Source organism: Nerophis lumbriciformis, linkage group LG01, assembly GCF_033978685.3.
Source record: "Nerophis lumbriciformis linkage group LG01, RoL_Nlum_v2.1, whole genome shotgun sequence".
Taxonomy (NCBI): domain Eukaryota; kingdom Metazoa; phylum Chordata; class Actinopteri; order Syngnathiformes; family Syngnathidae; genus Nerophis; species Nerophis lumbriciformis.
The window spans coordinates 5853604-5879773 of NC_084548.2; the positions used below are offsets into that span (position 1 = coordinate 5853604).

At 40.2% G+C, this 26170-nt stretch overlaps 1 protein-coding gene across 3 annotated transcripts in view; it reads right to left on the bottom strand.

Moving 5' to 3' along the window:
- tns2a (tensin 2a) overlaps nt 1–26170 on the bottom strand; it is a 220920-nt gene that overhangs the window by 121050 nt on the left and 73700 nt on the right. For all 3 annotated transcript variants that reach the window (XM_061974002.1, XM_061973993.1, XM_061974011.1), the window contains exons 2-3: nt 12313–12418; nt 11322–11359 (exon numbers count right to left, since the gene is read on the bottom strand). In XM_061974002.1, the coding sequence (XP_061829986.1) occupies nt 11322–11359; nt 12313–12418 (144 nt within the window). The remainder of the gene's footprint in view (nt 1–11321; nt 11360–12312; nt 12419–26170) is intronic.

The following is a 26170-nucleotide window of genomic DNA, read 5'->3' on the forward strand; positions in this document are numbered from 1 at the left end:
CACACACATGGTGTTGGCAAAGTTAGTGGTCATGCAGTCTAATTCTCATCAAAATCTCCCCCCAAACCCGCAGACTCACACACACACACACACACACACACACACACGCAAATTCTCAAAACATGTCAGCCTATCTTTGCAATTACCAGAGCTGTCTGTGATAACACAGTTGTCTCTACAAGCTAATCATCAGCAGAGGCCGACATTAAATCCCTGCCGCATTACATTTGGGTTGTGTTTTTCTACATGACTCACTACAATGACTGCAGGAAATGGTGGGGGGGGGGGGGGGGGGTTGAGTTTAAGCGATGCCACAATTGTACTGTAAAGAATCCCGAGTTCGCTTGTTGTAAAGTGGATGGCGGGAAATGTGTTTCATGCGTTAAAACAGCACGAAAGGGCGAAAAGTCGCCGATGACATCATAGCAGGGCAGTCCAGTTGCATGAGAGCGGACTATGTTGGTGCAGCTGCATGATGGGAAAACGTTGGTTTTCTATTCTAAAAATTCTGTGATCACTTTCTCACCTGCCTCTGCTTTACAGCTCTGTAGGCAAAGGTCAGGGCTCTGTTTCCGGCATTCTCTTCCAGCTAGAATGTGTTTGACTTCACTGCAACCCCAAGAAAGGCTAGAACCACAAGCACCCTAATAACAGGCTTCTCTACATCATAGGGATTATCTTGCTCCTCCGCACACAATTGACTACTTCCATTCCTACTTCTGCTCTGCGCTGTTCTTTGTTGCACATATTTATTACCGTATTGACTAGAGATGTCCAATAATGGCTTTTTTGCTGATATCCGATATTGTCCAACTCTTAATTACCGATTCCGATATCAACCGATACCGATATATACAGTCGTGGAATTAACACATTATTATGCCTAATTTTGTTGTGATGCGCATTAAACAATGTAACAAGGTTTTCCAAAATAAATCAACTCAAGTTATGGAAAAAAAAATGCCAACATGGCACTGCCATATTTTTTTTATATTTTTTTTTAACATACCTCAAAACAGCAGCTTGGAACTTAGGGACATGCTCTCCCTGAGAGAGCATGAGGAGGTTGAGGTGGGCGGGGTTGGGGTACGGGGGGGGTGTAGGAGGTAGCGGGGGGTGTATATTGTAGCGTCCCGGAAGAGTTAGTGCTGCAAGGGGTTCTGGGTATTTGTTCTGTTGTGTGTATCTTGTGTTACCATACCATACCATACCAACTTTATTTATAAAGCCCTTTAAAAACAAGCACAGTTGAAAAACAAAGGGCTGTACACCACAAAGAAATGGAGGCAAAGGACAGACTAAAAAATAACATTTAAAACAGAAATAAAAATACACATTTAAAAAGCAAATATAAATTACCCTAAGAACAGTTTGTTAGATAAAAACAGTTTAAAAGTTAAAAACAGTTCAAAAAGTTAAAAGCTAAAAACAGTTCAAAGTCTCATGCTGGGTTAAAAGACAGTGAATAAAAATGGGTTTTAAGAAGGGTCTTAAAAATAGCCAAAGAAGGGGCCTGTCTCACATGGAGAGGGAGATCGTTACGGTGCGGATGTTCTCCCGAAATGTGTTTGTCATTCTTGTTTGGTGTAGGTTCACAGTGTGGCGCATATTTTTAACAGTGTTAAAAGTTGTTTATACGGCCACCCTCAGTGTGACCTGTATGGCTGTTGACCAAGTATGTCTTGAGTTCACTTGTGTGTGTGAAAAGCCCTAGATATTATGTGATTTGGCCGGCGTGCAAAGGAAAATACCAAAAAAAGAGACGAAGCCACCAAAATAGGAGTGCAAGACAAGAACTAAAACACTACACAAAGGGAAAACAGCAAAAAAGTCCAAATAAGTCACGGCATGGTGTGACAGGTGGTGACAGTACACCTACTTTGAGACAAGAGCTATAGTGATGCATACTTGGTTATGGTTTAAAGCAGGGGTGCTCACACTTTTTCTGCAGGCGAGCTACTTTTCAATTGATCAAGTCGTGGGGATCTACCTCATTCATATATATAATTTACATTTACTTATTTATTAAATATATGTTTTTGTTAACAAGTTAAAGTTGTTTAATGATAATGCAAGCATGTTTAACACATATAGTTAATATTGTTAAAAAATTAAAGGTGTTTAATGATAATACAAGCATGTTTAATACATATAGTTAATATTGTTAACAAGTTAAAGGTGTTTTATGATAATACAAGCATGTTTAACACATAGTTAATATTGTTAAAAAATTAAAGGTGTTTAATGATAATACAAGCATGTTTAACACATAGTTAATATTGTTAAAAAATTAAAGGTGTTTAATGATAATACAAGTATGTTTAATACATATAGTTAATATTGTTAACAAGTAAAAGGTGTTTAAAGATAATGCAAGCATGTTTAACACATATAGTTAATATTGTTAAAAAATGAAAGGTGTTTAATGATAATACAAGCATGTTTAATATATATAGTTAATATTGTTAACAAGTTAACGGTGTTTAATGATAATACAAGCATGTTTAACACATAGTTAATATTGTTAAAAAATTAAAGGTGTTTAATGATAACACAAGAATGTTTAATACATATAGTTAATATTGTTAACAACTTAAAGGTGTTTCAAGATAATGCAAGCATGTTTAACACATATAGTTAATATTGTTAACAAGTTACAGGTGTTTAAAGATAATACAAGCATGTTTAACACATATAGATTCCTTTCTTTCATGAAGACAAGAATATAAGTTGGCGTATTACCTGATTCTGATTGGAATCAGACAGTGGTGCTGATAATGTCCGCATTTTCGAATGGAGGAGAAAAAAAGTCCTCCTTTCTGTCCAATACCACATGAAAGTGGTTGGTTTTTGGCATCTTATTTGTCCAGCTTCCGTACTCCTTTGTATGCACTTTACAAGAAATACATTGTCGGCAAACTCCATAGCTTGCTAGCTTGTGCACGCCAGCTTTCTGAGACTCTTATTTTGTTAGCGCAACTGTGCAACTGTGTGCAGTCGGTCTTTGGAGTTTTGACGACAGGTACGGCGCCAGAGTCTGTTGAAATAAAGTGTCGGTAATTTTAATGAGCTGGCAGCAGCCAGCGTCATCTCAGAAGACCCTCGGGTGCCGTGAATGTCAATCAAGTGACGAAAGTGACGTCATAGTGAAGATTTATGATCGCTCATTTTTAGGACTATTTTTTTAATGCCTGGCTGGTGATCGACTGACACACCCTCCGAGATCGACCGGTAGCTCGCGATCGACGTAATGAGCACCCCTGGTTTAAAGTCATAGCCAACAATTGCGACGACAACTTTTTACTGTCAACTGAGTTTCGTTTTTTAATGATTTCTGCTGGTGGTGTGCCTGTAGATTTGTTCAACGCAAAAAAAATGCGCCTTGGCTCAAAAAAGGTTGAACAACACTGGTCTAAGCCGCACATAGTTCGTAATGTCTTCTGGGGCAGTTCTGATTGGGCCCTATGAACTCTGCCTCGCGACAACACATGCCAACATGTGACATGACCATTAAAACAACAGAATGCATCGAAGTAATCCATTAGAAACGCTGTAATGTCGAACCTTGGCTAATGCAATTGGTCAAAGCTACACAACACCGTGTCTTGTGTTCGTAGAAGCTACACTGTTAGATTAATGCGGATTTCTTTATACCTCCGTGCAATAAACTCCAGAGTCACTCAGTCAGCATGTGACTCCATCGGTACACTTAAGAGGCAGTCGCTGATGAAGTTTGAAGATGAAATCGGGCCGGCAGGAAATCCCCCCCCCCCTCCTCTCGACTAATTACACAGACGAGCCAGTCAAACTTGTCAAAAGGTTGCATTTCACAAAGTTTAATCCTTCCTTCTCCCACTGTTCCACTCTTCCCCTCACCTCATTGTCCCGTCCCAAACTTTTCTCCACATCTTTCCCCCCGCCCCGGGCCCCTTGTGCAGCCAGCCAACTTTCCACTGGGGATCAAGATAAGGCGGGACAGTTCTCAGAGAGAGAGAGAAACATGCCCACAAATACAGTTTGCAGCTTATGTCTAGAGATGAACCAGCTGCAAAGAGTTGTTTGGGTTTGCCTTTGTGAGATGAGAATGCATTGAAAGATAGTAGATTCCGTCGTCTGGGGTTACGGTTATAAACAGATGCAGGATGTACAGGTGACAGACATCAAGATGTGTCCAAACACTGTAAGTTGTCAAATGGGAATGAAGTGCAGGGCAGGAAACATACTTGAAACAGCTGTTTAACCACATTTACACGCATGATAAGTCTTTATCAGTACTAAATAAACATTATATTTAAAGTATATTCACCCTCCTACTAGTTCGAGATAGACCCAACAGGCGCCTTGTGATGGATATCACCCAGCAACTTGAAATTTTAAACAACCTGCACTGCAAAAAGTCAGTGTTCGAAAACAAGAAAAAAAAAATACAAAAATGAGGTGTATTTTATTTGAACTAAGGAAAATTATCTGCCAATAGAACAAGAAAATTCGGCTTGTCAAGACTTTCCAAAACAAGTAAAATTAGCTAACCTCAATGAACCCAAATAAGTATATTCTCACTAATAACAAGTGCACTTTTCTTGGTAGAAAAAAAATGAGACCTTTTTGCTCAATATGTCGAAAAATATTCTTAAATTAAGTAAACGCTAGTGCCATTATCTTGACATAATATGCGCTCGGCATCTGGTTTTTTTTCATGCTTGAAGTAAGAAATGATTACTGTAAAAAAGTAGTTTTATACTTGTGAGTGTTGATGACACAGCTTTGCAACACTTGATATTCTAGTTTCAAGCATGTTTTACTCAATATAGGTCATCAAATCTCAGCAACAAGCTGTAATATCTTACTGAGATCATTTAGAACCAAAACCCTTAAAGGGGAACATTATCACCAGACCTATGTAAGCGTCAATATATACCTTGATGTTGCAGAAAAAAGACCATATATTTTTTTAACCGATTTTCCGAACTCTAAATGGGTGAATTTTAGCGAAATAAACGCCTTTCTAATATTCGCTCTCGGAGTGATGACGTCACAACGTGACGTCACATCAGGAAGCAATCCGCCATTTTCTCAAACACCGGGTCAAAACAGCTCTGTTATTTTCCGTTTTTTCGACTGTTTTCCGTACCTTGGAGACATCATGCCTCGTCGGTGTGTTGTCGGAGGGTGTAACAACACGAACAGGGACGGATTCAAGTTGCACCAGTGGCCCAAAGATGCGAAAGTGGCAAGAAATTGGACGAAATTTGTTCTGCACACTTTACCGACGAAAGCTATGCTACGACAGAGATGGCAAGAATGTGTGGATATCCTGCGACACTCAAAGCAGATGCATTTCCAACGATAAAGTCAAAGAAATCTGCCGCCAGACCCCCATTGAATCTGCCGGAGTGTGTGATCAATTCAGGGACAAAGGACCTCGGTAGCACGGCAAGTAATGGCGGCAGTTTGTTCCCGCAGACGAGCGAGCTATCGACCCTAGCTTCCCTGGCCTGCTGACATCAACTCCAAAACTGGACAGATCAGCTTTCAGGAAAAGAGCGCGGATGAGGGTATGTCTACAGAATATATTAATTGATGAAAATTGGGCTGTCTGCACTCTCAAAGTGCATGTTGTTGCCAAATGTATTTCATATGCTGTAAACCTAGTTCATAGTTGTTAGTTTCCTTTAATGCCAAACAAACACATATCAATCGTTGGTTAGAAGGCGATCGCCGAATTCGTCCTCGCTTTCTCCCGTGTCGCTGGCTGTTGTGTCGTTTCCGTCGGTTTCGCTTGCATACGGTTCAAACCGATATGGCTCAATAGCTTCAGTTTCTTCTTCAATTTCGTTTTCGCTACCTGCCTCCACACTACAACCATCCGTTTCAATACATTCGTAATCTGTTGAATCGCTTAAGCCGCTGAAATCCGAGTCTGAATCGGAGCTAATGTCGCTATAGCTTGAAGTTCTTTCCTCATTGTTTGTTTGTGTTGGCTTCACTATGTGACGTCACAGGAAAATGGACGGGTGGTTAAAATCAGGCACTTTGAAGCTTTTTTTAAGGATATTGCGTGATGGGTAAAATTTTGAAAAAAACGTCGAAAAATATAATAAGCCACTGGGAACTGATTTTTAATGGTTTTAACAATTCTGAAATTGTGATAATGTTCCCCTTTAAAACAAGTAAAACACTCTAACATAAAATCTGCTTCGTGAGAAGAATTATCTTATCAGACAGAAAATAAGCAAATATCACCCTTATTTGAGATATTTCATCTTACTTAGATTCCAGTTTTTGCAGTGTTGTGTTGATCTTGCACTGTGACATTTGCTACGCCAACTAATACTTGTAACTGAAAATGTTGCTTGCATATTAAAGGGGAACATTATCACAATTTCAGAAGGGTTAAAACCATTAAAAATCAGTTCCCAGTGGCTTATTTTATTTTTCGAAGTTTTTTTCAAAATTTTACCCATCACGCAATATCCCTAAAAAAAAGCTTCAAAGTGCCTGATTTTAACCATCGTTATATACACCCGTCCATTTTCCTGTGACGTCACATAGTGAAGCCAACACAAATAAACATGGCGCAGAGAACAGCAAGCTATAGCGACATTAGCTCGGATTCAGACTCGGATTTCAGCGGCTTAAGCGATTCAACAGATTACGCATGTATTGAAACGGATGGTTGTAGTGTGGAGGCAGGTAGCGAAAACCAAATTGAAGAAGAAACTGAAGCTATTGAGCCATATCGGTTTGAACCGTATGCAAGCGAAACCGACGAAAGCGACACGACAGCCAGCGACACGGGAGAAAGCGAGGACGAATTCGGCGATCGCCTTCTAACCAACGATTGGTATGTGTTTGTTTGGCATTAAAGGAAACTAACAACTATGAACTAGGTTTACAGCATATGAAATACATTTGGCAACAACATGCACTTTGAGAGTGCAGACAGTCCAATTTTCATCAATTAATATATTCTGTAGACATACCCTCATGTCAGCAGGCCAGGGAAGCTAGGGTCGATATTCTTCTCTTGATCATCTTCGGGACGGTGTGAGCCAAGACATCCAGGGGGTTTAGTTCGCTCGTCTGCGGGAGCTTGCCGTGCTACCGAGGGCCTTTGTCCCTGAATTGCTCACACACTCCGGCAGATTCAATGGGGGTTAGGCGGCAGATTTCTTTGACTTTATCGTTGGAAATGCATCTGCTTCGAGTGTCGCAGGATATCCACACATTCTTGCCATCTCTGTCGTAGCATAGCTTTCGTCGGTAAAGTGTGCGGAACAAACGTCCAATTTCTTGCCACTTTCGCATCTTTGGGCCACTGGTGCAACTTGAATCCGGTCCCTGTTCGTGTTGTTACACCCTCCGACAACACACCGACGAGGCATGATGTCTCCAAGGTACGGAAAACAGTGGAAAAAACGGAAAATAACAGCTGATTTGACTCGGTGTTTGAAAATGGCGGATTGCTTCCCGATGTGACGTGACGTCATCGCTCCGAGAGCGAATACTAGAAAGGCGTTTAATTCGCCAAAATTCACCCATTTAGAGTTCGGAAATCGGTTAAAAAAATATATGGTCTTTTTTCTGCAACATCAAGGTATATATTGACGCTTACATAGGTCTGGTGATAATGTTCCCCTTTAAAGCATAAACAATTCAGCTCTTATCTCAAAACACTCTTGATTTGGAGCAAGGTACCACTCTAATTATGTGTTCATGTTTTTATTGCAAACCTGCAACCATGTCACTGCCATTTTTCAACTACACTACAGTGTGTTGAATCAACGTTAGGGTAGGCCTGGGCGATATGGCCTTTTATTAATATCTGGATAGTTTTAGGCCATGTCACGACGATACACAATATATATCTCCATATTTTGCCTTAGCCTTGAATGAACACTTGATGCATATAATCACAGCAGTATGATGATTCTATGTGTCTACATTAAAACATTCTTCTTCATACTGCATTAATATATGCTACTTTTAAACTTTCATGCAGAGAGGGAAATCACAACTAAGTCAATTTAGCAAAAGTATATTTATGAAACAGTTATTAAGCAGTGGCACAAACATTCATGTCATTTCCGAAACAGAAAGTACAAGATTGTCAGAGACATTTTAAAACAAGCTATTAGTGCACTTTTGTGCATGATGTCACTAAGATGACATATCAAAACAACACTAAATTAAAGTGCACTTTTTGTACAGAACGCCACTACAATAGTTTAAAAGAAATAAAGTGCACTTTTGTGCATGATGTCACACAAGATATTTCAATAAGTGTCAAATAAAAATGAGCTGCATAATAGCAAATCAAATAGTGTATGTCAGGGGTCGGCAACCCAAAATGTTGAAAGAGCCATGTTGGACCAAAAATACAAAAACAAATCTGTCTGGAGCCGCAAAAAATGAAAAGCCATATTACATACAGATAGTGTGTCATGAGATATAAATTGAATTAAGAGGACTTAAAGGAAACTAAATGAGCTCAAATATAGCTACAAATGAGGCATAATGATGCAATATGTACATATAGCTTGCCTAAATAGCACGTTAGCATCGATTAGCTTGCAGTCATGCACCGACCAAATATGCCCGATTAGCACTCCACACAAGTCAATAACATCAACAGAACTCACCTTTGTGCATTCACGCACAACGTTAAAAGTTTGGTGGACAAAATGAGACAGAAAAAGAAGTGTCATAAAACACGTCCTAGAAAGTCGGAGAAAGTTGTACATGTAAACAAACTACGGTGAGTTCAAGGACCGCCAAAATTAGTAGGACAAAACGGCGCTCGTCAAATACTCGAATCCGTGAAGCTGGCAGTGTGCTTTATAACAATTACAGAGGTTTGTGTCATGTTTGTCCTCCTATAGAAACCATATTAAAACAAAAAAAATTTTTTTTTCCCCTCATCTTTTTCCATTTTTCATACATTTTTTAAAAAGCTCCAGAGAGCCACTAGGGCGGCGCTAAGTTGCCGACCCCTGGTGTATGTCCTTCGCTATGTGGTAGGTTCTTGCGGACGTTATCTCCTTCTGTTGTTGACTATTTGTTTCATACGGTGTTGATGTGGAAATGGTTGCCTCTGCATTTTGTGGGTGTGGCACCGAACGGAGATGTTGACATGCAGAGTTTCAAGCACTCTTCATTGTTTAGCGGGCAAATTTAAAATGATGCTACACATTAGCAGTAATGCTACTTTTTTAGCAACGCTTTTGCCGCATACTTGACATATTACGGTTGTCTGTTCAACAACTTCCCGCTTGAAGCTAAACCACCGCCAGACGATGGAAGTTTTTCTTGGGAATTAATTATTCTTCCTTCATTTGTAACCAGATTCGCAACTTCTCTCTCTCGTATTACCACTCGCACCGCACCGCTAGCACCACAGCTAATGTTACCCATGCCGCTACCTCTCGGCTCGGCGAGGGCGTGTGACGTTTCACCCGCGACAGTATGTGATGTATGTAAGAGGGTGCGCTTGTTTTATGTCTCTGTGAGAAGGAGAGACAAGAAAGAGTGAGAAAAGCCTGTAGTGTAATGCCCACAGCTAAAATCAACTGCGTGAGAACGTGTGAAGTGAAGTGAAGTGAATTATATTTATATAGCGCTTTTCTCTAGTGGCTCAAAGCGCTTTACATAGTGAAACCCAATATCTAAGTTACATTTAAACCAGTGTGGGTGGCACTGGGAGCAGGTGGGTAAAGTGTCTTGCCCAAGGACACAACGGCAGTGACTAGGATGGCGGAAGCGGGAATCGAACCTGGAACCCTCAAGTTGCTGGCACGGCCGCTCTACCAACCGAGCTATACCGGCGCCCCGGTGTACTCCAATATCACGATTAGAGATGTCCGATAATGGCTTTTTTGCCGATATCCGACATTCCGATTTTGTCCAACTCTTAATTACCGATTCCGATATCAACCGATACCGATATATACAGTCGTGGAATTAACACATTATTATGCCTCATTTTGTTGTGATGCCCCGCTGGATGCATTAAACAATGTAACAAGGTTTTCCAAAAATAAATCAACTCAAGTTATGGAAAAAAATGCCAACATGGCACTGCCATATTTATTATTGAAGTCACAAAGTGCATCTTTTTTTTTTTAACATGCCTCAAAACAGCAGCTTGGAATTTGGGACATGCACTCCCTGAGAGAGCATGAGGAGGTTGAGGTGGGCGGGGTTGAGGTTAGGGGGGGGGGGGGGGTGTAAGGGGTAGCGTGGGGTGAATATTGTAGCGTCCCGGAAGAGTTTGTGCTGCAAGGGGTTCTGGGTATTTGTTCTGTTGTGTTTGTGTTGTGTTACGGTGCGGATGTTCTACCGAAATTCTTGTTTGGTGTGGGTTCACAGTGTGGCGCATATTTGTAACAGTGTTAAAGTTGTTTATACGGCCACCCTCAGTGTGACCTGTATGGCTGTTGACCAATTATGCCTTGCATTCACTTGTGTGTGTGAGAAAAGCTGTAGATATTATGTGATTGGGCCGGCACGCAAAGGCAGTGCCTTTAAGGTTTATTGGCGCTCTCTACTCCTCCCTACGTCCGTGTACACAGCGGCGTTTTAAAAAGTCATAAATTTTACTTTTTGAAACATTTTAAAGCATTTATCGGCCGATAATATCGGCAGTCCGATATTATCGGACATCTCTAATCACGATATAGTCATTTACTATATCGCACAGAGACAAACCCGCGATATATCGAGTATATTCGATATATCGCCCAGCCCTACATTAGGGTGTATTTAAAAACATTTATTTGTGTGGAAAAATCGTGTGGGGAATATAAAAGAAATATATGTAAAAAAAAAAAAAAAAAGTATAATCAAACAAAAACAAAGACCTCTGCTGTAGTGGATAGTAAATACTGTATTTAATGCTGCACACTGACTACTCGTAAACATGTGAAGTTGACTTTCTTTCTTTCGTATTGCCCCTTAAAGAGATTGACATTTTGCCACTTAATAGTTCCACAAATGTTTGACATTGGCCTTGTCTCCCACTCCTACTTGGTCCTTACAAGGCCATCACCCTCTTGCCCTTTCCAGGCATGGCTGCCATCCACCTCCCTCTGCATCCCTCTGTCCATTCATTAGAGCATCCCTCCATCAATGAGCCTTTCACACAGGCTCTTTTCTGAGGAATGCAACAGGGCGGCTACCACATTAGCACACATCCCCAGACTTCTACGGACACCGTGTTGTAGTTTTAACACGTTCACTGCACAAATAATGCATCGACTGTTACACATGTTACCTATCAGGTCCCAAAATAACCCAAAAATGAATCCATGACTGAGTCTTACCTTTGCCTCGCACTTCCTGTGGGTGGCTGTCTTGCATACTAACACAAAGAAAGACACAAAAAATGAGCATGCAGTAATACACTCCATTTTTTTTTAATGTTTGTGTTTTAATAAAATGTAATGAAAAACATGTGTCAATGGTTATAACAACGTTAGCATAACTTGTACACACACAGCAAGAACAATAAAGATACATTATTATAGCATTTAATAGTATATCATTCTGAAAATTAATAATAATAATGATAGCGGTTTGGCATAAATCATGTGTTTAAAAAACAATGATTATATTTAAAAAAAAATCTAAATTTGCCTATCAAAAAATACCATTATCATAAAGTTATTCTATAATAATTTACCTTATCCCAATAAACATCTGTTCAGTATTTTAACATAAAAGTGTTTGATTGTGAGGCATTAAAAGCCACAAAATGCAACGGGTCCATCAGACCCACAAACGCTGGCTGAGTAACAACAATATGAACGTCGCACGGAAAATTTCTCTGCCAGTTTCCGCATCCCACAGGGATTCTTCTTTTGTGTTTCTGCACCTGCGGTTCCCACACAAGGTTGCAACATTGTTTGTCTGCTCTCATTTTCTCGCACATTTGACCCCCTGATGTTCTGTGTACCTACACTCTGTCCTCCTCCTGTCTAGGCCTGCTGTGTGTGTGTGTGTGTGTGTGTGTGTGTGTGTGTGTGTGTGTGTGTGTGTGTGTGTGTGTGTGTGTGTGTGGTACACAGAACATCAATTTCCACACTTCTATTAGCCCCGGTCCAGTGGACCCGGACATCTTATATGTAATATAAATGTGTTGTGTGGTCATTAAATATGTATTCTGATATATGTTCTTCACAGAAAATGTGTTCTATATATTTTACTATTTGTTCTCGTATTATGACTTGAGCTAATCTGTAGAACTTTTTATATGATGTCATGCAGTCTCTCCAATAATTGTGCTTGTCGATCAAGCTGAAGTTGCCACATTACCTCTGCAGAAGGAGCCTATGTTGTCCACGTTCTGGTGACACACGCTGCACTGACGCCTCTTCTTGAAGGTCTTCTCCTTGAAGGCGTGAGGCTCCCCTTTCGCTGACTAGATCGCACAGAAGAAAACGACGATCGGTTATACCGCAGACGATCAGGGGTGACACGAAGGCGTAATTATTGCTAAACAAATGTATGAGAAAGGATGGGTACCGTTCACATTTCAGCTGATACATTACCAATTCCCGGTACCTGGGAATTGATATCGGTACACATGGGTACCAATTTTCGGTACTATTGTGTGTTGTTCTTGATAAACAAAATCAAATGTTCTCAATTACAGTTGCAAGGCCAAAACATTAGATGGCAGTGGTGTATAGTTTATGGTGTGTTGGCAAGTCTGTTCAGTCTTTGCTAAAACTAGTCTTTTGTTGCGCCCAGAAAGTGTTAATACTGTAATAAAATATTGTACTTATTTCGCAATTAATGTGCATCTTAGTTGTCGTTTCCAATAACACATTTGGAAAGGTTGAAATTGCCATGCAAAATCCCTAATGCTAATCAGTGTAAATTAGCATTAAGCTATGTTTTTTTTTTTTAAAGAAGCCTTATTTATATGTATAGATATACACATATATATATATATATATATATATACATATATATATATATATATATACATACATATATATATATATATATATATATATATATATATATATATATATATATATATATATATATATATATATATATATATATATATATATACATATAAGCACCAGCAACACAATGTGATATCAAATAAAAGGAGGCAACATGCATACTTTACATTATTATATATATATATATTGTTTCGCAATATTATGCAAAAGCAACTTTTCTTACGTTCTGGTACCTGCCGATCTGTATAAGTCCTGAAAAATAGCGCGCGTCCGCCTTTGAAGTCCGTGCCGACACTGTAGTCGATAAGCTTCTTTTTTTTCTCTATCTTCTTGTTATGTGACATTCATTCTCCACTGTTGCCATTTCTAATATAAAGTAGTGTAAAGTTCTTACTTATATCTGTCAGTAAACTCGCCATGAAGCACTAAAGCATACCGGTATAAGTGAGTTTACATTATTCACCCAAGGAACTTTAGTTATTAGAGCATGGGCGTCAAATACCCAGAACCCTTTGCAGCACTAACTCTTTCGGGACGCTACAAGGTGTGTGTGTGTGGGGGGGGGATGGAGGTAGCGGGGGTGTATATTGTAGCGTCCCGTAAGAATTAGTGCTGCAAAGGATTCTGGGTATTTGTTCTGTTGTGTTTATGTTGTGTTACTGTGCGGATGTTCTCCCAAAATGTGTTTGTCATTCTTGTTTGGTGTGGATTCACAGTGTAGCGTATATTTCTAACAATGTTAAAGTTGCTTATACGGCCACTCTCAGTGTAAACTGTATCGCTGTTGATGAAGTATGCGTTGCATTCTCGTATGTGTGCGTACAGAAGCCGCTCATATCTTGTGACTGGGCGGGCACGTTGTTAGAAGGGATGAAAAGCGGATGTGATGTCAGCTTGTAGAGGACGTTAAAAACGGTGCTTGTAAGGCACGCCCCCAAGACTGTGGAATAAGAGAAATAATGACTGATGAACACCTTTGTTCGATAATGAAGGTTGCCTCAGCTCAAAGCCTGAGCCCCGACATTAATGAACTAGCATCCAAGAAAAGATGGCTTGGGCACATCAGATTAGATCAGTGTGTTGCAAACTGAGCAGTTTAAAGTCCTGAATGGTTGATTTATTCATTATTTTATTTTCAAATTTATTAGCCTGTGGAAAAAGTTAATGTTGATATTTACCTCAGAAGGCTGCAAATAGAAAAGAGGCATTCAATTTTTATTTAAATTGTATTTGATATGCCATTGATATTTTTTAAATATTTGTATTATTATTTGAAACTCAATTTTGCATGTCACTATAAAGTTATATAAGCCTTGCTTGTTCAATATTTAATGCAAAACTTGTTTGGGTCCCTATTAAAAGGTTAATTTGTTCAACCTTTGTTCAGTTTTAAATGTTGGCCCACTCTGTATTTGAGTTTGACACCCCTGACTTAGAGAGTTCCGGTATGTAGTCTTTCACATTCACCCTTTACTCCTTTTGCATGTTTCACCTCAAGTTGTGTAACAGTCTTACAGTATTAATCCCTGCGGTTCCTACTCTGTCCACACAACAATAATCCTCAATGTGTGTGTGTGTGTGTGAGATCAGTAAAGGCAATAGTAGCCGACGTCTAATTGTTAATAGGACAGAGCAGCACACGGCGAAGAAAAGTTACGCAAGTAGTGTGTTCATTCATGTGATGATGATAGATGTTCCCACCCAGTCTCGCCAGCGCTAATGGCTTCTATGTTCTCATGCATGGTTACATACAGAACTAAAATAGGCGAGAGAGGAGGAACATGTGAAGGAGCATACAGAAGACTCTTGTGCCGTGAGCAAATATGACCATTTTCCATCGTCAAGTGTGTAGTTTTGAAATACAGCATGATGGTTTTCCATCATGCTGACTAGAGATGTCCGATAATATCGCACTGCCGATATTATCGGCCGATAAATGCTTTAAAATGTAATATCGGAAATTATCGATATCGGTTTCAAAATTATCAGTATCGGTTTCAAAAAGTAAAATGTATGACTTTTTAAAACGCCGCCGTGTACACTGACGTAGGGAGAAGTACAGAGCGCCAATAAATCTTAAAGGCACTGCCTTTGCGTACGGCTTTTCACACACACAAGTGAATGCCATGCATACTTGGTCAACAGCCATACAGGTCACACTGAGGGTGGCCGTATAAACAACTTTAACACTGTTACAAATATGCGCCACACTGTGAACCCACACCAAACAAGAATGACCAAACACATTTCGGGAGAACATCCGCACCGTAACACAACATAAACACAACAGAACAAATACCCAGAAGCCCCTTGCAGCACTAACTCTTCCGGGATGCTACAAAACATCTACGGCTTTTGGAGCTCAGTGCATAACTGCACACACAACAAGAGACATGGCGACGACGAGTAAGAAGAAGGAAATACGCTTGCAAGTTCCAAAATGATTGGAAAAAATAATTTAACTTCATCCAGGACAGCTCGAAGGGGAAGGGGTATGCTGCCTGCACCTCAACCCCGCCCCCAACACCCGCCCCTATCATCTCCCGAATTCTGAGGTCTCAAGGTTGGCAAGTATGCACATAATATCTACGGCTTTTCACACACACAAGTGAATGCCCCGCATACTTGGTCAACAGCCATACAGGTCACACTGAGGGTGGCCGTATAAACAACTTTAACACAGTTACAAATATGCGCCACACTGTGAACCCTCCTCAAACAAGAATGACAAACACATTTCGGGAGAACATCCGCACCGTAACACAACACAAACACAACAGAACAAATACCCAGAAGCCCCTTGCAGCACTAACTCTTCCGGGACGCTACAAAACATCTACGGCTTTTGGAGCTCAGTGCACAACTGCACACACAACAAGAGACATGGCGACGACGAGTAAGAAGAAGGAAATACGCTTGCAAGTTCCAAAATGATTGGAAAAAAAGAATTGAACTTCATCCAGGACAGCTCGAAGGGGAAGGGGTATGCTGCCTGCACCTCAACCCCGCCCATACAACCACGCCCCCAACACCTGACCCGCCCCTATCATCTCCCGAATTCGGAGGTCTCAAGGTTGGCAAGTATGCACATAATACAGTATATACGGCTTTTCACACACACAAGTGAATGCAACACATACTTGGTCAACAGCCATACAGGTCACACTGAGGGTGGCCGTATAAACAACTTTAACACTGTTACAAATATGCGCCACACTGTGAACCCACACCAAACAAGAATGACAAACACATTTCGGGAGAACATCCGCACCGTAACACAACATAAACACAACAGAACAAATACCCAGAAGCCCCTTGCAGCACTAACTCTTCCGGGACGCTACAAAACATCTTACGGCTTTTGGAGCTCAGTGCACAACTGCACACACAACAAGAGACATGGCGACGACGAGTAAGAAGAAGGAAATACGCTTGCAAGTTCCAAAATGATTGGAAAAAAGAATTGAATTTCATCCAGGACAGCTCGAAGGGGAAGGGGTATGCTGCCTGCACCTCAACCCCGCCCCCACAACCACGCCCCCAACACCCGCCCCTATCATCTTCCGAATTCAGAGGTCTCAAGGTTGGCAAGTATGCACATAATATCTACGGCTTTTCACACACACAAGTGAATGCAAAGCATACTTGGTCAACAGCCATACAGATCACACTGAGGGTGGCCGTATAAACAACTTTAACACTGTTACAAATATGCGCCACACTGTGAACCCACACCAAACAAGAATGACAAAGACATTTCGGGAGAACATCCGCACCGTAACACAACACAAACACAACAGAACAAATACGCAGAACCCCTTGCAGCACTAACTCTTCCGGGACGCTACAATATACACCCCCCGCAAACCCCCCCCCCCCCCCCCTTCACCTCAACCCCGCCCACCTCAACCTCCTCATGTCCCAAATTCCAAGCTGCTGTTTTGAGGCATGTTAAAAAAAATAATGCACTTTGTGACTTCAATAATAAATATGGCAGTGCCATGTTGGCATTTTTTTTTCCATAACTTGAGTTGATTTATTTTGGAAAACCTTGTTACATTGTTTAATGCATCCAGCGGGGCATCACAACAAAATTAGGCATAATAATGTGTTAATTCCTAATTTTTTGTTGTGATGCCCCGCTGGATGCATTAAACAATGTAACAAGGTTTTCCAAAATAAATCAACTCAAGTTATGGGGAAAAAAAATGCCAACATGGCACTGCCATATTTATTATTGAAGTCACAAAGTGCTTTATTTAAAAAAAATACCAAAAAAATAAAATAAAATAAATAAAATAAATAAAATAAATAAAATAAATAAAATAAATAAAATAAGTAAATAAATAAATAAATAAAGCACTTTGTGACTTCAATAATAAATATGGCAGTGCCATGTTGGCATTTTTTTCCATAACTTGAGTTGATTTATTTTTGGAAAACCTTGTTACATTGTTTAATGCATCCAGCGGGGCATCACAACAAAATTAGGCATAATAATGTGTTAATTCCTAATTTTTTGTTGTGATGCCCCGCTGGATGCATTAAACAATGTAACAAGGTTTTCCAAAATAAATCAACTCAAGTTATGGGAAAAAAAAAATGCCAACATGGCACTGCCATATTTATTATTGAAGTCACAAAGTGCTTTATTTATTTATTTATTTATTTATTTACTTATTTTATTTATTTTATTTATTTTATTTATTTTATTTATTTTATTTATTTTATTTTATTTTTTTTGTATTTTTTTTAAATATAAGTGCTTTATTTAAAAAAAACGAAAAAAAATAAAATAAAATAAATAAAATAAATAAAATAAATAAAATAAATAAAATAAATAAAATAAATAAAGCACTTTGTGACTTCAATAATAAATATGGCAGTGCCATGTTGGCATTTTTTTTTTCCCATAACTTGAGTTGATTTATTTTGGAAAACCTTGTTAGGCATAATAATGTGTAAATTCGGGCAGCACATTGGCAGAGGGGTTAGTGCATCTGCTTCACAATACAAAGGTCCTGAGTAGTCTTGGGTTCAATCCCGGGCTCGGGATCTTTCTGTATGGAGTTTGCATGTTCTCCCCGTGACTGCGTGGGTTCCCTCCGGGTACTCCGGCTTCCTCCCACTTCCAAAGACATGCACCTGGGGATAGGTTGATTGGCAACACTAAATGGTCCCTAGTGTGTGCATGTGAGTGTGAATGTTGTCTGTCTATCTGTGTTGGCCCTGCGATGAGGTGGCGACTTGTCCAGGGTGTACCCCGCCTTCCGCCCGATTGTAGCTGAGATAGGCTCCAGCGCCCCCCGCCACCCCAAAGGGAATAAGCGGTAGAAAATGGATTCCACGACTGTATATATCGGTATCGGTTGATATCGGTATCGGCAATTAAGAGTTGGACAATATCGGAATATCGGATATCGGCAAAAAAGCCATTATCCCTATTACATTCAGAACTAAAATAGGCGAGAGAGGAGGAACATGTGAAGGAGCATACAGAAGACTCTTGTGCCGTGAGCAAATATGACCATCTTCCATCGTCACGTGTGTATTTTTGAATGAAATGGTCGTTTCCCGCGAGGTAACTCCTTGGTAACAAAGGTGGTCTGAGCACTTTTTCCATCATGCTGACGCTCTAGACTCGGCACGAGAGGCTGCTCCGTGTTTGGACAGCTGCCTGCTTGTTGGCATGGCCTTCTACCAGCTGTCTTCACTGGCTTGCAGCACAGTAAGCAGACTGAGGCACCATAGCATGATGACTTACTTCTTTGTAGGTGTGGTTGTAGGGATGTCCTGGGCATGACGTGGAGGCTCCTCTATGGGGTCTTGGGGCACTAGGAGGTTAACCCCTTTACTAGTTACCCCAGGTGGCCCTTGGCAAAGGCCTAGTACCTGACTGCCCCCTAGCCAGGGATACGGTGAAGACCTCAACGGCGGAGCAGGCGGAAGTCGGTAGATTTAAGAACCACCACAACGGCTGCGATGGCGGAAGAAGGCACCCCACATCAATGTGGGCCCAGTTAAGGAGAAATAACAACCCAAGACCTCAACGGTGGAACAGGTGGAGGATGACTGCTAACTAGAGATGTCAGATAATGGCTTTTTTGCTGATACCCGATATTGTCCAACTCTTAATTACCGATTCCGATATCAACCGATACCGATATATACAGTCGTGGAAATAACACATTATTATGCCTAATTTTGTAGTGATGCCCCGCTGGATGCATTAAACAATGTAACAAGGTTTTCCAAAATAAATCAACTCAAGTTATGGAAAAAAAATGCCAACATGGCACTGCCATATTTATTATTGAAGTCACAAAGTGCATTATTTTTTTTAGCATGCCTCAAAACAGCAGCTTGGAATTTGGGACATGCTCTCTCTGAGAGAGCATGAAGAGGTTGAGGTGGGCGGGGTTGTTGTGGGGGGTTTAGCGTGGGGTGTATATTGTAGCGTCCCGGAAGAGTTGGTGCTGCAAGGGGTTCTGGGTATTTGTTCAGTTGTGTTTATGTTGTGTTACGGTGCGGATGTTCTCCCGAAATGTGTTTGTCATCCTTGTTTGGTGTGGGTTCTCAGTGTGGCGCATATTTGTAACTGTCATGTCTGTGTAATCATGTTTTGTCTTAGTCATGTTTTGTTTAGTTTCTGGCTTTTCACTCCCTTGTCTTGTTTCCATGATTACCCATTAGTTTCACCTGTTCCACGTTTGGACTCATTGTGCACTCTTGTTTATCACCATAGCAACCCATTAGTTTTCACCTGTCACGTCACGCACCTGTTTTCGTTAATCATGTCTGTAGTATTTAAGTTCAGTGTTTTCAGTTTGTCTTTCTGGTGACATCCCCACATTTATGCTTCTGCACACTCTCCACACCCTTATGATCCTTGCTGCTCTTTTTTCATGCCGGTCCCATGCCAAGTAAGTTTTTTGTTTATTAAGCCACAGTTAGTGTTTTTTGTTGTTCATAGTTTTTGCCTTTGTGCATGTGTTTGGTTTCATAGTTTGTTCTCCGCCATTGTGCGCGCCTTTTGTTTACTTCCTTGTTTTGTATTTATAGTGTTTAAATAAAAATGTATCTTAATTCCCGTCTCGCCCGAGCCAACTTTCCGTTGCCTTCGAGAAAAACTAAACCCCAGGACCAAGTCATGACAGTAACAGTGTTAAAGTTGTTTATACGGCCACCCTCAGTGTGACCTGTATGGCTGTTGACCAAGTATGCTTTGCATTCACTTGTGTGTGTGAAAAGCCGTAGATATTATGTAATTGGGCCGGCACGCAAAGGCAGTGCCTTTAAGGTTTATTGGCGCTCTTTACTTCTCCCTACGTCCGTGTACACAGCAGCGTTTTAAAAACTCGTAAATTTTACTTTTTGAAACCAATACCGATAAGTTCCGATATTACATTTTAAAGCATTTATCAGCCGATAATATCGGGCAGCCCGATATTATCGGACATCTCTACTGCTAACCCTATGGAGCGTCACAACGGCTGGGATGGCGGAAGAAGGCTGCAGCAGAAAAGGGTCCCCAGTCATCTTGGACTCCATGCCACTGGACTAGGGATGTCCCGATCCAGGTTTTTGCACTTCCGATCCGATAACAATACTGACCGATACCGATACTGACCGATACTGGCCTATCCGAGCATGTATTAAAGTTTAAAGTTATTTAGCCTACTTAGTTGTCAGAATCATGTTGAAAAGGGTTCTAGTACTCTTGATAACAACTAGCCAGCTGAATTAGGGGAGTTTGAATAATACACAATGGTTGGTAACAAGAAACTGACCTGTTTATTCAAGGATAAACACAAAATAGACAAAATTATACATGACAAACAGAAATGGCATCATTGAAACTAGGGCTGGGCGATATGGCCTTTTTTTAATATTGCAATATTTTAAGGCCATATTGCGATACACGATATATATCTGGATATTTTGCCTTAGCCTTGAATGAACACTTGATGCATATAATCACAGCAGTATGATGATTCTATGTGTTTTGATTGATTGATTGAGACTTTTATTAGTAGGTTGCACAGTGAAGTACATATTCCGTACAATTGACCACTAAATGGTAACACCCCAATAAGTTTATCAACTTGTTTAAGTCGGGGTCCACTTAAATTGATTCATGATACAGATATATACTATCAGATATATACTATCATCATAATACAGTCATCACACAAGATAATCACATTGAATTATTTACATTATTTATAATCCAGGGTGTGGAGGGGGGCGCCGGATGCAAGTGCCAAAAAGACAGCCAAAAGAGTTTGATATGAGAATGAATCTAAAGTTAAAATATAGGGTAGAAATGCACTCATTTGCAGGAAATGTAGTCTTGATTTTCAAAATTTTCTTTCAATGCTTGCATGTCTACATTAAAACATTCTTCTTCATACTGCATTAATATATGTTACTTTTAAACTTTCATGCAGAGAAGGAAATCACAACTAAATAGATCACTAATTTTTTCAGACTGTGTTGATCTGGAAATTTTTGCCTCAGCATTTTGATGGTGTGGACGTGTGGCACCGAACGGAGATAAGCGTCTCGACAGACATTACAATATTTGAACAATGATGACGAAAACGGTTTTCTCTGTCGTGTCCGTGTGTCGAAAATTGTTATGCGCTTATTTTTTTATTTGATTTTGTAGGTGGCATAGATTTGCCGTGCGCAGAGGACGTTTGAGCAGGCGCGCACCTTAGCTAACGTTAGCCATGCTGCTACCTCTCTGCTCGGGGAGGACGTATACGTATGTGACGTATGACGTGACAGTATGTGACGTGTGTAAGAAGTTGCGCTTGCTGTCTGTGAGAGGGAGACACAGGAAAGAGTGAGAAGAGCCTGTCGTGTAATGCCAGCAGCTAAAAGCAACTGCGTGAGAATTCACAGACATGTGGATGTGTTGAAGGTGTGCTGGAAAATGCGGAACGGAAATTAGGGAGCAGCAGAAAAGTGGAATGCATTATTTAAATCGGTGCGTTGGAAAACACGGACCGGAGTTTTTTTTTAAACTGGATCTGGATCGGCATTTTCCCATGCCTTGCCGATACGCATTTTTTGGCAAATATCGGCGGCCGATCCGATCCAAATATCGGATAGGGACATCCCTACACTGGACCCTGACCCGGATCTGTCAAGGATCGTGTGGTGACTGTCTGTGCACCAGTCTACCCATGTTAAACAAAGTCATGCAAAGGCATCCTCCATAAAAGGGATACCCCCCCTACCAGGAGGACCATCATACTCGCTTCGAGAGACCGCCAATGATGATGGTTGAAGGGCTGATACGGCTGAGAACTGTATCAGTTTTTTATATCGGTCGATATTGACTATTATTGATATTTCTATGACCTATGGAAAATATTATATTTTATACACCACTGTTTAATTTATCTTACTTTGCACTTCGGACAGCAACAGATTATAAACACACTTAGCCTAGTTAGCTGATAGCACTCGCAGCTAGCGTTACCACCATGTACAAGTTGGACACAGTTACTGTAAATGTGTGTACTAAATGTTATTTTGGAATAAATGCGACTGAAAATAAAAGCCACAAAAAAGCAGTCAATCAATAAACGGTCTGGCACATTTTCATTTAAAATTTACGTTTTGTGTAAGACGTGACAGGGTTGTCTATAACCTTCCAATCATGTTGTGCTTGTGGTTGGCTTTATATCGTGCTCTTGATGCCTCCAAAGACAAGAAAACCGCTGCCAAACATTTTATTTGAAACGTTTATTCCGTCGCTGCGGTTTAGCGGACAGCAACAACATGCTTTTTTTTAAATTTATGGCGGAGTCTCATTCATGCTTTTCAAGAGCATATATCAAGCATTGCGATAAAAGTCTTCAGGAAAGTTCTGGAAAGTTTCGAACATAAATTGTGTGCGTTAAAGTAACAACGAGGGACTGAAATGACAAAGAGATTACAGACTTTTGGCAAGGAAAAACCGTGTTTCCAAACAGTGAGTATTTGGTCTTTCATTTGTTAGCTAGCAAGCTAGTTTCCTGGTTGAGTGAGGTAGCTTTGTGATTCTCGGGGTGACTGTTCCACACACATCAGTGATAAATGGAAAATAGGTAAATAGGTCAATAATTGGATTCTTCGCCTAGATAATTTAAAGTTATACGTTAGGTCAGGAAAAAACGCAGAGGCTAAATCATCCCTACAAGCCTGTTTCGCAGGTTTCTGTCAGGCTTGTGCCTGACAGTTTGACTGTGTTTTAGTTTTTCCTCTGCGTTTGTCTTAGTTTTCTGTCAGCGCTTTAATTTTGTCTTAATTTCCTGATTGTCTCCCTGAGTGCTGCTTCCCCTCAGCTGTGGCTGATTGGCACCTGGCCACACCTGGTGTCAATCAGCCAGCTGCTATTTAAACCTGCCTTCCCCTCCAGTCAGTGCTGGATTATTGTCATTGTCATTGTCATTACTACCTGTCTTAACACTTGTCGTTGGAGCTCTGTCTACTTTTGTTGCACTCTGCTCATGTCCTAGTTCCTTCGTGTCACAGTAAGTGTTTTTGTTTCTTGTCCAAAGTTAGCCTCTGTGCTATTTTAGTTCATAACCAAGTTTGTTCTCCGCCTTGTGCGCGCCTTTTGTTGTTACCCTTTCGTTTGTTGTTTTGCCTTATTGTTTAATTAAATCATGTTTTCTCGTACAATGCCTTCCGCCTTCTCTGCATCTTGGGGTTCGGCACCTACAAACTCTGACAGTTTCCCTGTTCGTCAGGGGATTACAAGATTCCTAATAAATGACACTAGAATAAGGACACATTTGATTGGTAAATCATAGTTTAACGACCTGGAATTACACTTTATGTGTGGTGTTGGAGTTGTCCGACTTTTTGTGTGGCTGTAAACGCATCACTGGCTAAGTGCCATATGTGCATGTGTTGGCGCAAGTGAGAAAGAGCGAGCGGCTGCTGTTGATATAACAAAGTTGCTTTTGGTCTGGTTTGTACTGCAGAAAATGACCACTTTTGCTAGATATCATTTTTTTTACTAATGTTTTGGTGATGTGTTTATGGGCGACAATAAAGACTTTTGCTCAGTAAAGTGATGGATGGAATTCATGTCCTCAAAGCGTCTCGACAGACGTTACAATATTTGAACAATGATGACGAAAACTGTTTTCTCTGTCGTGTCCGTGTGTCGAAAATTGTTATGCGCTTATTTTTTTATTTGATTTTGTGCGTGGCATAGATTTGCCGTGCGCAGAGGACGCTTGAGCAGTGCGCAATTGCACAGGCGCGCACCTTAGAGGGAACATCGGTAGCGGCATGGGTAAAGTTAACTGTGATGCTAGCGGAGTGGTGCAAGCGGAGCAGTGCCAGTGTTAATACGAGAGAGAGAAGGTGCGAATCTGGTTTCACAAATGGGGGAAGAAGAACAGCACGGGGTCCATCGTCTGGCGGTGGTTTGGCTTCAAGCGGGAAGATGTCGAACAGACAACCGTAATATGTCAAGTATGCGGCAAAGGCGTTGCTACAAAAAGTAGCATTGTTGCAAATTTGTAGCATCATTTGAAAAGTCACCTGCTAGAGAATGAAGAGTGCTTGACACTCAACATCTCCGGCCTGTGCCACACCCAACAAAATGCAGAGGTGGGTAGAGTAGCCAGAAATTGTACTCAAGTAAGAGTACTGTTACTTTAGAGATTTATTACTGAAGTAAAGTAAGGAGTAGTCACCCAAATATTTACTTGAGTAAAAGTAAAAAGTATGTTGTGAAAAAACTACTCAAGTAATGAGTTACTGATGAGTAACCTGTTCGTTTAATGATGACGGCAACACATAATGCACAAAAACATTAAAATGGCAATGAGCAAATTCAGAGCCAGGAATATCTATTAAGCAACTAAAACAATAATATATATTAAATAATAATACATTAATATAAAAAAATTAAGGCAAATTGAGCCACAATAACTTAACAGCACCACAGGTTCAGGAGGCAGAGATTACAAAGGAAAATAACAAGTTAGCCTTTATGCAAACCATAAACTGATAGGTGTGGGCTGCATCTGGGAACACACTATGCACTTCTGATTGGTGTTTGTATGCATGCATGCGTGTGTGTGTGTGTGTGTGTGTGTGTGTGTGTGTGTGTGTGTGTGTGTGTGTGTGTGTGTGTGTGTGTGTCTTTGTCTGTCTGTCTATGAGGCTGCAGTGCGTTAACAAATGTCCGATGCCACGATGTACATTTGACAGTGATTCATAGCAGGGAAGCTAACATCAGCCTACGGCGACAGCCAAAATATCTACTAACGTTACTTACCGCCATGTGCTTCCTCAAATTTGACGTTGAGTTCATGTAAGCTTAAGCTTGTTAATCATGTGGCTCTGTTTGATTGGAGAAACGGAGTCAAACGTCACCAGTGACTGTATTTGATTGGTGAAACGCAGGCATGCGATAGATCCTACTTTAAAGGTCTGTCTGACAAACCAAAACAAACAAAGCGTGCATTAACAGATCGATAAAAATCAGTAGCGAGTAGCGAGCTGAATGTAGATAAATGGAGCGGAGTAAAAGTAGCGTTTCTTCTCTATAAATATACTCAAGTAAAAGTAAAAGTATGTTGCATTAAAACTACTCTTAGAAGTACAATTTATCCCAAAAGTTACTCAAGTAGATGTAACGGAGTAAATGTAGCACGTTACTACCCACCTCTGGTTAAATGACAAGATGACAAATACATAACTCAATGCATTTTAACACAAAATAAGGAAGAAACACATCTAAATCGCAATTTTTGTATATTCTAATTCTAAATCGATTCATAGTTTTCAAGAATTCATTTGGAAGAAATTTTTTTTTTTTTTTTTGCGCAAATTTTTTGAAATTGAAAAAAACAATTTTTTGTAGGAACTAACTATTATTATTATTATTATTACTATTATTACTACTACTGTTGCTTTCAATAATGTTTGGTTCCCTTTCAATAGTATTGTAATAAGTATTGTATTTGTATGTCTTTTCAATTGCTTTGTAAATGTATGTCCTAAATATTGTAAAACCGGGATTGGGTTGGAGTTGCTGTATTTTCTTTTATTTGATTGTTTAACATTCTGTAATTTCTGTAAAAAAAATGTTGAAAAAAACAATTTTTAAAAGACATTTTTAGGCAAACAAAGAGGAGCTTTTATAACTTGCAACCTGTTTTGAAGAGGTTTTATAA